This window comes from Notamacropus eugenii, chromosome 6, assembly GCF_028372415.1.
Source record: "Notamacropus eugenii isolate mMacEug1 chromosome 6, mMacEug1.pri_v2, whole genome shotgun sequence".
In the NCBI taxonomy this organism is placed as follows: domain Eukaryota; kingdom Metazoa; phylum Chordata; class Mammalia; order Diprotodontia; family Macropodidae; genus Notamacropus; species Notamacropus eugenii.
The window spans coordinates 316,471,044-316,485,052 of record NC_092877.1 but is presented as its reverse complement, the minus strand read 5'-3'; the positions used below and the strand labels follow the sequence as shown (position 1 = coordinate 316,485,052).

The window sequence follows — 14,009 nt, the reverse complement described above, 5'->3', positions numbered from 1 at the left end:
TATAAAAATAGGGGAAAATTAGGAAAACTTGTATTTATGTAATAATAACTGACCTTTGCATACTGCATTAGAATTTGCAAATAGCTTTCCTCCCAATAATTTTGGGAGTTAGGGAGTACAAGTATTTTTTTACCTCAATTTTCCAGATGAAAAAAAGAGGCTGAGCGTTTAAGTGACTTATCCATGGTCATACAGGGCTGGAGTCACCGTGGAAGAGTTCAGTATGAGCCTGATAGTTGAAGAAGGCTTCGTGATGGACATATGCCAATGAATGAGTAGAGTTTATATAAGCAGTGGAAGAGGAAGAAACATTTGAGATGAGGGGAACACCAGGAGAAAGGGCTTTGAGGTAGCAACAACAGTGATAAGGACAGCAGTTGTCCAAATCGTACTTTAAAATTTGCAAAGATTTTATATATATTCTTGTATTTGACCCTCACAATCATCCTGAGAAGTGGGTGCTCTTATTATCTTCATTTTGTAGATCAGGAAACTGAGGTTGAGAAATGTCAAGTGACTTGTCCAGAGTCACATGGCTAGTTAGTGACTAAATAGGCTTTGAACTCATCTTCTCAATTCCAAATCCAACACTCCCGTCTGGGAAGGTCCATGGCTACGGTGGCGGAGGGGACGGTGCGTAGACTGACCTGATGGAACAAAGGTTACATGGTTGAGTAGTTGGGAAATCCGTTTGCATAGATAGCAATCTTGAAAAACAGCAGTGTCCAGTTTAAGGAATGTAGAGAGACTGGGGAACTATGGAATGCTGAGATGGAGGAAAGAAAGCATTATCTAGTACTACTTGTTCCCAGTGTCAGAGTCAGGAAGACTTAAATTTAAATCCAGCCTTAGATACTTATTAACAGTGTGACCAAATCATTTAACATCTAGATTTGCCTCAGTTTTCTCAACTGTAAAATGGGGATAATAGTAGCACCCAGGGTTGCTGTGAGGAGCAAATGAGATATTTGTAAAGTGCCTAGCATGGTTCCTGGTGCATAGTAGGTGTGATGTAAATAAATGCATTTTACCTTCCCTCTTCCCAATGCCCGGCTGAAGAGAGGACTTCTGCCATCGTTTTTAGGGGAACATGATAATGATAAAGAGGCTTGCATTTTTTTGTTACGTGCTTGGTGCCCAATGTCTGTGCCTTGCATTCTTTTCTGAGATTGGAACATTGGAAATGAGCTCAGCTCATACCACTCAGAATAGGTAGTCAAATGTGACTAGGCTTTGTTGGCCATTTGTTTATCATTGTTTACTCTTCTTCTGGAGCACATGGTGTGGGGTACTCCATGCTGACACAGAAGATATCTGTGAACACATGCTTACACTGAGGGTCAGCACTCTGCAGGACCCAAGACCAAAGCCTACAGGCAGCTGCTTGGAGTTTCCCCGCCCTCAGGCTTTGTCTTTTTACGCTCGTTTCATTCTTTTACAATTCTTTTCCTTACTGATAGTAATAGGCCAGTTCAACCCAAGATACACCCATTCAATTCAGTTCAGTTCAACTCAGCTCAACTCAGTTCAGTTCAATCCAATGGCATCCAATATATACCAATTAAATTCAACTTGGTAAGTATTTATTAGGTACACTATTTTAGGTACTGTGGATACAAAGAAGAAATGGATCAGTCCCTGTCCTCAAAGAGCTTTCATTAGCCCCCTCTCATTACCTACTCTCCCAAATATCCTGGGGCACTCTCTCCCCCCACTCACATTGGAAGCTATAATCTGCTCTTGTCTATGCCATGCACAACATTATTCCAATGCTATTAGCAGGATTCTTGGCTTAATGCATTAGATAATATGGAGCCATCAGAGATTCTTGAGTAAGGGTGTGACATGATGAAAGCCATTTAGGAAGGTTGTTTTAAAATGAAGTAGCTGGTTGGGTATCAGTGGCATACGCTTGGGATCTATGCTACCAGGAAAGTAAAGATGAGGGTGAAGGATCTCTTGAGTTGGGGAATTCTGAGTGCAAAATTAAGCCAATATGGCATCTGCACTTAGGTTTGTACCAATATGGCGAACTACTAGGAAGGGAGTGGGGAGGATACCAGAAGGGGCAAACCAGCCTAGATTGGGAAAATGGAGTAGGTCAAAGCAGATTGTCAGTGGAATTGGGCCTGTGAATGGCTGCTGTACTCCTAGTCCAGGCAAGATAAGGAGACTGAGTCTTAAAAAAAAAAAAATCTAGCAGGTGTTGGTAGGCAAGATAGATTGGAAGGTTAAGAGATTGGAAGAGTCCATTTACGAGGTAACTAGACTAGGCTGTGAGCAATAAGTAGAGTCAGGCCCAATTTATAGGCATTTATAAAAATAGATATTTATTGATATCTTTTGTTTTTATATTGGTGACCTTTCTCCCCCGTATCCCTCCCTTTCTCCATGCCTCTCTCTAGAAAGCCATCTTTGATACCAAAGAATTTTTTAAGAGAAAAAAATCCAATAAGATTCATCAACAGATCTGAAAAAAAAAATGGATGCATACAGCATTCTAAATCCACAGATGCCTGCCTCTGCTAAAGAGCAAGGGCAGTGTCTTCTCATACCTGTTCTTAGCGACCAATTCTGCTTGACAGTTTTGGGCTTGACGATTTTGCAGGATCTACTTTCTGTTGCTTTGTGGTTGTCCTTCTTTCTACCTAAATTGTTGTAGTATATATTATTATGTTTTGTGTATATTCTTTTCCTGGCTCTTCTTACTTTGGTCCAGATCGTTTATATAAGTTCGCTGACTACGTTGTGTTTGTCATCTCTTACAGCAGGATAGTATTCCATTATGGTGATGTACCAAAATTTGTTTAGGCACTCCCCAACTAATGGGCAGTGATTTTGTTTACAGTTCTTTGCTACAACAAAAAAAGAAATTGTATAAATATTTTGGTGAATGTGGAGCTTTGTTTTTTTGCCAGTGTCTCCCCCCTCTCCACCTCCCTTTTTTGGGGGGGTATACTTTCCCGGTGGAATCTCTGGGTCAAAGGGTATGGACATTTTAATCCCTTTATTTGCGTAATTTAAATTCCAAAGTCACTTTCCAAAATGATTGTACCAATTCACAACTCCACCAACAATGTATTAGTGTCCCTGTCTTTCTACAGTCCATCCAGCATCGGATGTTCATGTCTTTTGCCTGTAGCTTGTTGGATATGAGGTGAAATGCTAGGATAGTTTTGCATTGGTTTTCATATTTCTTATTATTAATAATTTGGAGCATTCTTTCTTTCACTTGGCTGTTGTTTGTGATTCTTCTTCTGAAAATTACATATTCGTATCCTCTGACCTCTTTTCTTTTGATGATTAAGTGTTCTTACCTAGAAGCATTTTGAAGGGAGAATCAAGAAGATTTATGGGAGAAAGAACAGTTTATAGTAGGGATTATGGAAAGAAAGTGACTGGAATAACCCAGCCTGGAACAGGGCCAGTGGGCAAAAGCCTGCCAGAGGCAGCCAGCCTAGGCTGGTGAATGTGAAAGGTGATTGGGGGAAGTTGTTTGTTGAAGCAGAAAGAATCTAGTTATAGAGTCAGAAAACTTGGATCTTAGTTCTTGTGTGTGTGTGTGTGTGTGTGTGTGTGTGTGTGTGTGTATGTGTGTATGTGTATATGTGTGTGTGTGTATGTGTATGTGTGTAAAATTAGAGAGTTAGGTTAGATGATCGCCCAAGGTCTCTCCTAATTCTTACACTCTGTGTTCTGAGGCACAGAACTCCAGAATTTCAGCAGGAATTGGGGTGCTGAATCCCTTAGGATCATATATTTTGAACTGTAAGTGACCTTAGAGACTACCTAGTCTAATTCCTGAATTTTATAGATGAGGAAACTGAGGCCCGTAGCAGTGAAATTAGTTGTCCAGGATAACAGCATAAAAAGCACTGGGGTTTAATTCAGTCAGTTAATAAACATTTCATTAAACACCTACTATGTGCCAAACACTGTTTTAAATTCTGGGGATAGAGAAAGAGGCAAGATGGTCCTCAAGAAGTTCACAGTCTAATGGAGGAGGTACAACCAAATTCCTCTAATTCCAAATCCAGTTCTCTTTCCACTTTAAAGCTAATAAGTGGAAGATTTAGTGGAGATCACTGTATTTGCCAAAACTCCTTCCATATTTCCTAGGAGCTTAACATGCCATTTTTTCCCTCTAGGGTAACATCTAGTAGGGTTGGGAGAAGATGTGATTGGGAGGAAATAGAATTAAGAGTTTCAGATTAACCCCTAGCACACCCTCTATTTAAGTCCTGACTAAATAAGCCAGGATGTGTGTGTGTGATACATGATTACATGCTATATACATGCATATACTTATGTATACATTGGTTGGTTGTTGTCCTTTGTCTTCGCAGAGGACCAAAATGGCATCACCATTGTAAAGTGAAATTTCAGTGGGTCCGACTGTGACTGATCAGACCAATATGAGCTTGGAATGGTCTACCACAGGTTGGGCACAGATAGTCCATGTGCATATCCCAAATTTGCGCATCTTGCGTTTACTTTGTGCTGTCTCAATTCTGCTTTGCTCAAAGAGCACAGCATCCTTTCTGATGTGGGCACACCATGCTGAGCAGTCCTGTGCCAGTGCCACTCCCCTTCCCACCCTGTAGGCTCCTCTCCCCCTTTCTTCAGCCTCCTGATTGGCTGGAGATGTCATTGACCTCACAGTTCATTACTGTGGTGGCCCTGTGATGTCACATGCTTGGGCTGGGTTCTCTTGGCAGGCTGTCTTGGCCCAAATTCCGGTGCTCCCAGGAGGCAGTGTGGGGAGCGAGCAGTTTTGGAACAGGGAAGGAGGGTGTGAGGAATTTCTGGACGGAATGTTCTTCAGGAGTCTGAGAGCATTCTGTAGCCCCCAAACTCTGGGATCATTCTCCAGCACCCTATCCTGCATGGCTATGTGGCCCTTTGCTTTCTCTCCTAGTTCAAAACACATCAACCCACAGATGCATTTTTTCCCAGCCCACCCTCCCTTTATGCTACTCAGATCTTTCCTACATAGTGATTTTGAGAACTGGAGGGCCTTCCAGTAAGCCATTTCTGTCATCTCTTTGTCGAAATGATGGGCCCTCTTTTAAACCAAACAGATTAATTATTTTTTGTGGGGGTGGGGAACCGTGGGTAGACTAAAAGTCTAGGAGAGAAGATAGAACATTATTGGACCTACATTTGAATAGGAAGACCTGAGTTCAAATTCAGCCTCTGTCAGTTAGCTTTTGGCTGCCTCAGTTTCTCCATCTGTAAAATGGGAATAATAAAAGAACTGGAGTCATTGTAAGATAATATTTACAAGGTATTTTGCAAACCATAAAGCACTATTAAAAGTTAGCTATTATTAAGTCTCCAAGAAAGATGAGTACCCTAAGAGCACCCTTATGGCCCCTGGACATCCACTTTGGGAAGTCCTTCCTTATGTCTAAGACCAATCTTCTCTGCTCTTGTAATGGTACTTGTTGCAAGATTGAAGTGGGCTTGACAAGAGGGGCTGAAATATTGTCTTTGGCATCCAGAATGATTGTTCCAAAGGGACTATCTTCACTGAGACCAGAACAGGAGCAAGAGGGATTTAGAGGAGATGCTGGGAAGTCTCTTGGATGCCATGACAAGTTCCCTTGTTTGGTTGAGATGGATTAGAAACATGGAGGCAGGAGCATAGGAGACACTGGAAGAACCGATGACTCAGCTCCACTTAGCTTGGGAAAGAAAGTAGCCTGATCCCATGAGGCCAAGACTTTGACCTTAAGAGTGGGGAATGTCTCCTGCCCCCAGGATAGGGCAGTGTGAATGGGGGTGGGCGGCAGTGAGGTGGTCAGGGTCACTGCTTTGGCTCTGTCTCGTTTCACATGCTTTTTAGCAACAGAGGGAAAGGAAGTAAACAACCAGATAATATAATCTACAGCCAAGCCAGAGCCTGGCCTGGTCAGGCCGGCCTGGGCTGGATGGGAGACAGCTGTGGGGCAGTGGAAAGTTCACCAGAGTGAGCGTCAGGAGACCTGAGTTCTAGTCTAGTCGGTAACCATTAACTAGCTGTTCGACCCTGGGCAAAAGTCCTTTTATCTTTCTGAACTCGGTTTCTTCATCTGCAAAATGAAGGTGTCAAACTACGGTCCTTTTCATCTCTTCTACTGAGTTTTTAAAGGGATGAAATAGCACGCAGATTTATAACTGGGTATTTTTTGCCCTGCCTGGTATGGGCACAGAAATCTGTAGGTGCTCCTAGACCACAAGAAGACTTCACAGACAGGTGATTGAAAGACTTGAGGTACAAAGACTACTGAATTGAAGGGAGATATGAGAAGGTAAGGGCAAAAGAGGGAGGGATTAGAAAACCTTCCTGTACTTTCCTCCAGCCAGATTGACTTTCCTGCTGTTTCTTACCTAGCACACACCCTCTCCCACCACCATGCTTTTGCCTTGACTACGCTTCTTACTTTCTTTTCCCTCATACAGTCCCTTCTTTCTTTCAACATCTAGCTCAAGCACACTTCTAAATGAAACCTCTCTTGATTTCTCCTCTCCCTCCATCTACTTATGCCCACCCTCTGTAAGTTACCCTGCACTTATTCTATATCTACATGTGTACCATTGTCTTCCCTGATAAAATGTAAGTTCTTTGAGGTCAGGGGACAATTGGTTTTTGTATTCTGAGCCTGGCACCTAGTGGGTGCTTTGTAAATGTTTGTTGATTGCCTGATCAGTTGTCCAAGTGTAAGGAGACCTCTGCCACCAGGTCTCCAATGAAGATGGGACTGAAGATTGGGCCAACCTGTGAGGAGTCTGTCCTCCTCTCTTACTGATCTCATCCTTGAATACGCATGAGAAGTTGAGAGCCCCAGGGTCTGGCATCAGGCAAGGCTATACAAATAGAGGAGGGAAACTGAGAAATAGAACTCAAAGCCCAAGAGATTTGGTGGTGGTAAGAGTGAGGGCAGTCATGGAAAAAGAATGGAGGGGAAGGGAGCCCAGCAAGGCATACTGGGCTGTGTTTACAAACATTGTAAGAAAACTCTCTGTTTAGGTTGGGTGGGTTTGGGGACATTTTTTTTAGCCCCCAAAATATTTCAACTTAGTGAATATAAAGCATCCTGAACAACTCTGGCAAGCTTCAACTTGTGGCTGGTATCCAGTTGGCACCAAAGAAAGTTGGGGGGGCCTTGTGTGGGGGTGGTAGAGGGGATGGTGTTCAGATGATTGCTGGCAGGCAGAGAATAGTTTCTGTGGCCCCGCTGAGTCTTGTGGTTTCTAATATTGACATTGACTCCCGGATTGGGGAGCGTGCCAGACTTAGGGTGGGGCGAGGAGGGTGGAGCAAAGGTGTGGGGGAGTGATGGCTAGCTCTCCAGGAGAAATGGCTAGCCTTGGGGCATCTTGAGTGACCCCAAGGGATGAGGGAAGGAGAACCGGGATCAGCGAGGAGCCCCCAGACACAGAGACAGAACTCCTGGGTGATCTACTGAAGTCCAGGTCGGACCTTATTCAGCAAACTCCAAGGCTCCCCATTGCCCCCAGGGTCAAATGTAAAATCCCTTGTTCAGTTTTTAAAGCCCTCCCTAACCTCGCCCTTTCCTACCTTTCCTGAGCTGTTCCTTTCACTAGACGCCCGTCTCCGACTCCTGGCATTTCTCTTGCTGCCTCTCATTCCGGGAACTCTTCCCCTCATCTCTGACTTCTCACTTCCCTGACTAACTTCAGGTCTCAACCAGAATTCCACCTCCTGCAAAAAACCTTTCCTGACCCTCCTTAATGTAACTAGTGCCTTCTTTCAGTCAATTGGTTATCTCCAGTTTATTCAGCATCTAGCTTGTTTGTGCACAGTCCTCGGCATGCTGTGTGCTTCCTGGGGGTAGGGACTGTCTGTTCCTTTTCTGGTCCTTAATAAATGCTCATTGACTGCTTGAAGGCAAGATTGGCTCTAGGAGACTAGAGGTGCCATATCCTTGATTCAGTTGGGATCTCAGAATGTTCAAGGAACCTGGATGAAGATTTCAGGCATTCACTTTTGGTTTGATTAATTCTCTTTCATTCTTACCATATGCAGAGGACTAAGCTAGGAGTTATGGAGGATGCCACAACCCCTGCTCTATGGGGCTTAGAATATGATTGGGAAAGACTAGACACACACACACACACACACACACACACAGACACACACACACAAGTTAAATTGCAATGCCAGGCTAAGTACCAGATTGAGAGCTACCTACATTAAGGGAGAGTTAAGTGCAGGCTGGAGCTGTCAGGAGAAGGCTTCCTGGGGAACTTTGAGGTCTGAAGACTAACTAGAATTTAGATATACTATAAGGACAGGTGTTTGGAGGAAACTGAAGTGTTAAGAGGATCTGGAAAACATAATTGAAAACTTACCTCTGTTTTTATTTCCTGAGAAGGAGTCATTTTGTAGTCCGTTAGGGTTGAGAGACAGTGTTGCCTAGTGGGGAGATCCCTTTTTAGAACATGCCCCTGAGGGACAGCTAAGCGGTATAGTGGGTAGGGTACTGGACTCTGGAGTCAGGAGGACCTGAGTTCAAATCCAGCCTCAGACACTCATTAGCTTTGTGACCCTGGGCAAGTCATCTTGCCCCGATTGCCTTCCCCTTCCCCCCCAAAGATGTCCTTGTACCACTTAATAGCGTTGTGACCTTGTTCAAGTTCTTACTCCTCTCTGGATCCCTCCTCTCTGTGTTGTTATCGACTTATTTCAGTCACGTCTGACTCTCTGTGATCCCATTTTTTTTTTTTTTGGCAAAGATACTGGAGCATTTTGCCCTTGTCTTCTCCAGTTCATTTTACAGATGAGGAAACTAAGGAAACTTGAATTCAAATCCAGATCTTCTAACGATAAGTCAAGGATTTGTTCCCATACCGATTTTCCTCTGCCTCCCTGGGGCCCTGTTTCTAACGTAGAGGAGGGAACAGCCCAGAGGTTCTCACATCCATTTCCCTGCCTCCAGGCAGAAATTCTCTCCCCTTAATCCCCAACAGGTTGTAGTAAGGGATGGATGGAGGAAAGGGGTAGGTGGAAATGGGAGGAAAGAGAGAGATTCTTCTTTTCTGGGTGAGATGCTCTCCTGACCTCATACTTGATCTCTGATTTTCCTGTTTCTCACAAAGAGTTCAAACTACTTTTTAGATGAATTAGTTTCCTCTAACCCTTGAGAGGGAGAGTGGCCACAGAGGCAAAATTCTTCCTTCCCTTTATACAGAATGGCTAACTGAGGCTCCAGATGATTGGCCAGTGGTCTCCACATGAGTTGGGAGATAGACCAGGAACTGGAAACTTGTTTTCTTAGAAGAGAATCATTCTATTCCCTATCCAGGGATGTGGTGGAAGTCTCTTTCTTTAGATTGAAAATAGGATAGAATTTTGTCCATGTGGAATTAGGGGAAGGACCATCAATGGATGGGATTAAAAAAAAATCAATCAAAGGATCACAGATTTAGAGTTGGAGATCATTTTATTCAACCTCCTCAGGAAACTGTTGTGCTGATGAGCAGCTCTTCTTGCACAGAGGATGGGAGGAAGGGAAATGGACCTCCATTCTGTAGCTGGAGGGAGCCAAGCATGAGGAAGATGTGACCAAGGCCCCAGCCCGGTCTTCTGGCTGGAGCTGAGGGCATTAGGAGTTAAGGTTGGAGAGGCAGGTCCTGGCCAGATCTTGAAGGCTTTTGAGTGCTCAGCATAGTGCCTGGTATGAATGTTTATTGACAGCTGGCCTGAGGAGTTTAGACTCTGGTTGATTTGGGAATCCTGGACTTTGGGAATAACAGGTGAGTGTGACCTGACCAAACTCAGTTTCCCTCCCTTGTGAACAACTTGAACTTTTCTGAGGCCCTTGTGGGAAGCCTGAGTGTGCCCTGTTAATGTTGGGTTTGAAGTCAGGAGAACCTTAGTTAAAATCTGAACTCAGTCACTTACTTAGCTTACTTACTAACTTAGTCACTTAGGCAATGGCTAAGTCACTTCACCTCTGTGTGCCTCAATTTTTTCATTTGTAAAATGGAGATTCCATTAGCACCCACCTCCCAGCCTTTTGTGAGGATCTGGAGAAATAATATTTATAAAGCACTTTGCAAACCTTAAGGTGCTATGGATGATGATGATGGTGGTAGTGGTGGTGATGATGATGTACTCAGTCCAACATGGTTTCTGGCAGAAGAGCACATGTGGAGAATGTTTGCTTGCAGAGCTCATGCTGTCTCCTTTCTCTGTCCTTGTCCACAGCCCATTAAGACTGAGAGTGTACCGAAGAATGTAGTAGATACGGTGAGTGATGGCAGTGCTGTCTGGGAGGAACTGGGGAGGGCATTCTGGATAGCAAGAATGCACCAAGCAAAAGTATGTGTTTGGGTTGCAGTGTATCTTTACAGCACCTTGAGCCAGGGTTCCTTCTTGGGGACTTGGGGGAATGGAGCCATGATACGGGTGATGCTTGGTGTTGGGTATCTGACCATTCCAAGTAAAGTCAGAAATATGTAGCAGGAGAGAGAGACAGGTTAAGAGATGGGGTGGAGGAAGGGAGATGGAACTCCTGTGGGGAACATCTTGCTGCAAGCAAGTGGTTAATCAGGCTTTCTTTATGAAATATGCAGAGGGTGAGAAAGCCAGTAGGTCTTTTCAAAACATTTTGTACTTAGCAATGAGATACCTCCCCAGTGCTGCACCAAAAAAGGAAGGAAAGAAACTGGCTGATGCTGCAGCAAGGAAGATTGCGGGTGGTGGCAGGAGACATTTCTTGATGTTAAAGGGCTGTGGACAGACTGAAATTGATGACGGAAGGCATCTTTCCTAGGGAGACCCAGGAAGGTCTCCCATTTGTCTGGATTGGCAAGAGAGGTGGGCAGTTAGGTAGCTAGATTACTGGACATGGAGTCAGGAAGACTGTTTGAGTCCTACCTTAAGCACTTACTAGCGATGTAACCCTGGGCAAGTCACTTTACCTCACTTAGCCTCAGTTTCCTCATCTGTAAAAAATGAGGATAATAACAGCACCTCATTCACAGATTAGTTGGGAGGACTAAGTGAGATAGCTCATGTAAACAGCTTTGCAAACTTTAGAGGGCTAGATAAATGTCAGCACTATGTAAATGTTAGCTATTATCATTACGATCACCAAAAGCCTTGCCAGATTTCTGAGGGCATGGGTTGGATCTGTGATCATCACAGACCAGCAAACAAAAGTTTGATTTCCCTTCATCTTTTTTTCTCTGACTTCCTTTTCGCTTTTCTGCCATAGGGAGAAGGAGCCTTTCGAGGTGGAAGTACACCCAAGAGCCTCGAGCAAGAAGTAAGTTTTGAGGATGGACTTCAGGTATCAGGGCAATGTTGGCTGAGATTGGTTGGAGGCAAGATCCAATGGCAGATGGAATCCCAGAATGGGGAGAGTGGGGAGGCAAAGGCAGCTCTGAAGCTCAGATTTGTTGCATCTGATTTTAAAAGGGGCTCACTCTTTACCTGTCCAGAAGGTATGGGTTATAGGATGCATCCTTCTAGCTCAAAATCCTCTGATCCTCTGATTATAAACTGTTCTGTTTGCTTCTGAGGTGACTTTAGTTTATTCTCAGGTTTTGCCTGTGGCCAGTTGAGGAAAAGGGAGCCCTGGTGTCCAGAGCCCACCCTGCAAGCTTTACTCACTGGTCCATCTCACCTCTGCTTTTAACCCCAGGACAGGGGGGAAAGGAAGGAGTGCCATCTAGAAATAATGTGCTTTTCTTTTCTTACACAGAGGGGATGAGGGGAAATGGGCCTATACTGCAGAAGAAGGGACTTGGGTCTAGATAAGGAAGAACTTCCTGACTCTTGGGAGGTCATAAGATACAGGGATAGGTCACCAAAGGGAGTCGTGGAGTCTATCTCTTTGTGGGGAAGGGAAAGGTGGCAGCTGTCTCTTTTATGTGATGTGGGGAGGGGATAGCTATTTGATGGGTCTCATGGAGGCTCACAGCTTCCTAGGATTCTTCTGGATCTGCTTTGGATTCCTTAATGATCATTGGAAATCCATAAAGGAAAACAGACCCAGAGAATAGGTAGAGTAGGATTGTCTTGGACCTTGCTGAGGGACAGAGACTGTCTTGTCTTCACCCCATAGGGACAGAGCTCCCAGAGGTGGGCTTTCTCTAACAGTGATCTCTCTTCCTTCTTGTCTCTCCATCACCACCACCCCTCCCCATCCCCAGAGGATCAGGGAGTGGTTTTGGCAGTTGGCAGAGGGGTAGTCGTTAATGGCACGAGGCTCTATCATCTGACAGCTGCCTGACTTGCTGGGAGGAGGGCTAAGGGCGGAGGTGGGGTGGGGTGGGGGATGTAGAGGCAGCTAAAGCTTTGCTTGGAGCTTTGCTTCTCTCTGTGGGGCTTTGGGGAGGCCCTGGATACCTATTCTGAATTCCATGAAGGAAGAAGCATTACAAAGAACTGAATCAAGGCTCAGGCTTGGGGTATCATGCATGCTGCTGGAGTGAGTGAGGAAGACTCTGGCTAAGGTAACCCCTGCTTCCTGGGGTTGGTCGAACCTGGGGTTCAAAGATTCCCATTGAGAGTAGCATTGGGAAGAGGAGGTATGATTTTCGTGGGGTTTATGGAAGGAGGTTTGGGAGACCAGAGCCTCCCTATAGTTCTTGAGATAACTCCTATGTGGTACTAATATCCTCTGATCCAAACAGTTCCCCAGAACCCTAGCCCCACAAGATCTATTCTCTGGATTTTCCAGTAATGGCTACTGGAAATTGATGATTCTCTATCCCTTTGGGTCTGACTTTTGCATCTGTAAGCTCTTGTGTAAGCCAGACCTTTTCCCTGATGCTTAGGTACTGATGGCTCACAAACCATCATTTGCATTCTACATTTTTTGTTTCTCCACCTAGTCATATTATTTCACTGAGTTGGAACTGCAGTGGGGAAAAAAAGCACAGTTAGATGTTAGGAAGAACTTCCCGACATCGAGGAATGAATGACCTAGCACAAGAATTGGAAGGAGGTTATATTGCATCCTTCTTTGGAGATTATTTTTTGAAAATCAGAACTTGGTTGGAAAAGGGGGAGAACAGCATTTTGCCCAAAGTCAGAGAGAAGGGCAAGATTACTTTTTAACGAAGAGAATCCATGCAGGGGTCAGATAAGTGAGCAGCGGTGTATTGGTTTAGAGATGGAAAGATACTTAACGGTAATCCCTGTTTATCTTTGAGGTCCCTTCTAACACCATATCTCTCATCTCTGATCTGTGAACCCTCTCATTTTACAGATGAGAAAACTTAAGACCAAATGAAATGAAATGAAATTAGATAGTAAGAAGAAATTAATTAGAAAATTAATGGTTAATGGTAGAGTTGGGATTCCAACACATGTTAGCAAAATCATTTAGAAGTTATTGTGTTTGTCCCCCTGCCTCTAGGATGCCTCCACTGGATTGGGGGATGCGGGTTTTCTCGTCCCAAGGAAAGGGATATCATTTGAGTTTCAACTTTGCCTTCTCCCTGAGACTGAGCCTGTCAGTTGGGTTGTACTCTTATCTCTCCAGGGACAGCTAGGTGGTGCAGTGGATAGAGCACCAGTGCAGGAGTCAGGAGGACCTGAGTTCAGATCTCACCTCAGACACTTGACACTCACTAGCTGTGTGACCTTGGGCAAGTCACTTAACCCCAATTGCCTCATCCTGGGTCATCTCCAGTCATCCTAATGAATATTTGGTCACTGGATTCAGATGGCTCTGGAGGAGAAGTGAGGCTGGTGATCTGCACAGCCCTCCCTTACTCAAAAACAAAGTCAAGTGCAAGACATGTCATTATTTCTCTGATGGCTTGGTCTTCTTCGGCAACGAAGGACGAACACACACTCTTATCTCTGAGTGACACCCTCAGAAACACAGAGGCCAGAAAATTGTCTTCCTCCAATAGAGTCAGTATGGAGTGGATTTCTCAAATGCTATGCTATGTCGCAGTTTGTTTTGGAAAAATCCAAGTTAGTGGAGAGGAAGGAGCGAGGAAAAGGCGTGGCCTGAGGGGGGGGGGTGGATGTGGGGAGA

General features: G+C 44.5%; 1 protein-coding gene and 1 long non-coding RNA gene across 21 annotated transcripts in view; one reads left to right on the top strand and one right to left on the bottom strand.

Moving 5' to 3' along the window:
* Positions 1-14,009, top strand: part of TNS1 (tensin 1) — a 316,581-nt gene that overhangs the window by 165,374 nt on the left and 137,198 nt on the right. For 17 of the 20 annotated variants that reach the window (XM_072617751.1, XM_072617750.1, XM_072617741.1 and 14 more), the window contains 2 exons: positions 10,217-10,258; positions 11,229-11,279. In XM_072617751.1, the coding sequence (XP_072473852.1) occupies positions 10,217-10,258; positions 11,229-11,279 (93 nt within the window). Of the gene's footprint in view, positions 1-5,394; positions 6,294-10,216; positions 10,259-11,228; positions 11,280-14,009 lie in introns of those variants that run through there. The other 3 variants (XM_072617732.1, XM_072617747.1, XM_072617745.1) reach the window with 2 other exon arrangements.
* On the bottom strand, positions 122-7,698 carry LOC140509803 (uncharacterized). Its single transcript, XR_011968925.1, has 3 exons — positions 7,565-7,698; positions 5,162-5,232; positions 122-647 (listed from the first exon to the last, which is right to left on the bottom strand). It is a non-coding gene; the product is annotated as an uncharacterized lncRNA (long non-coding RNA).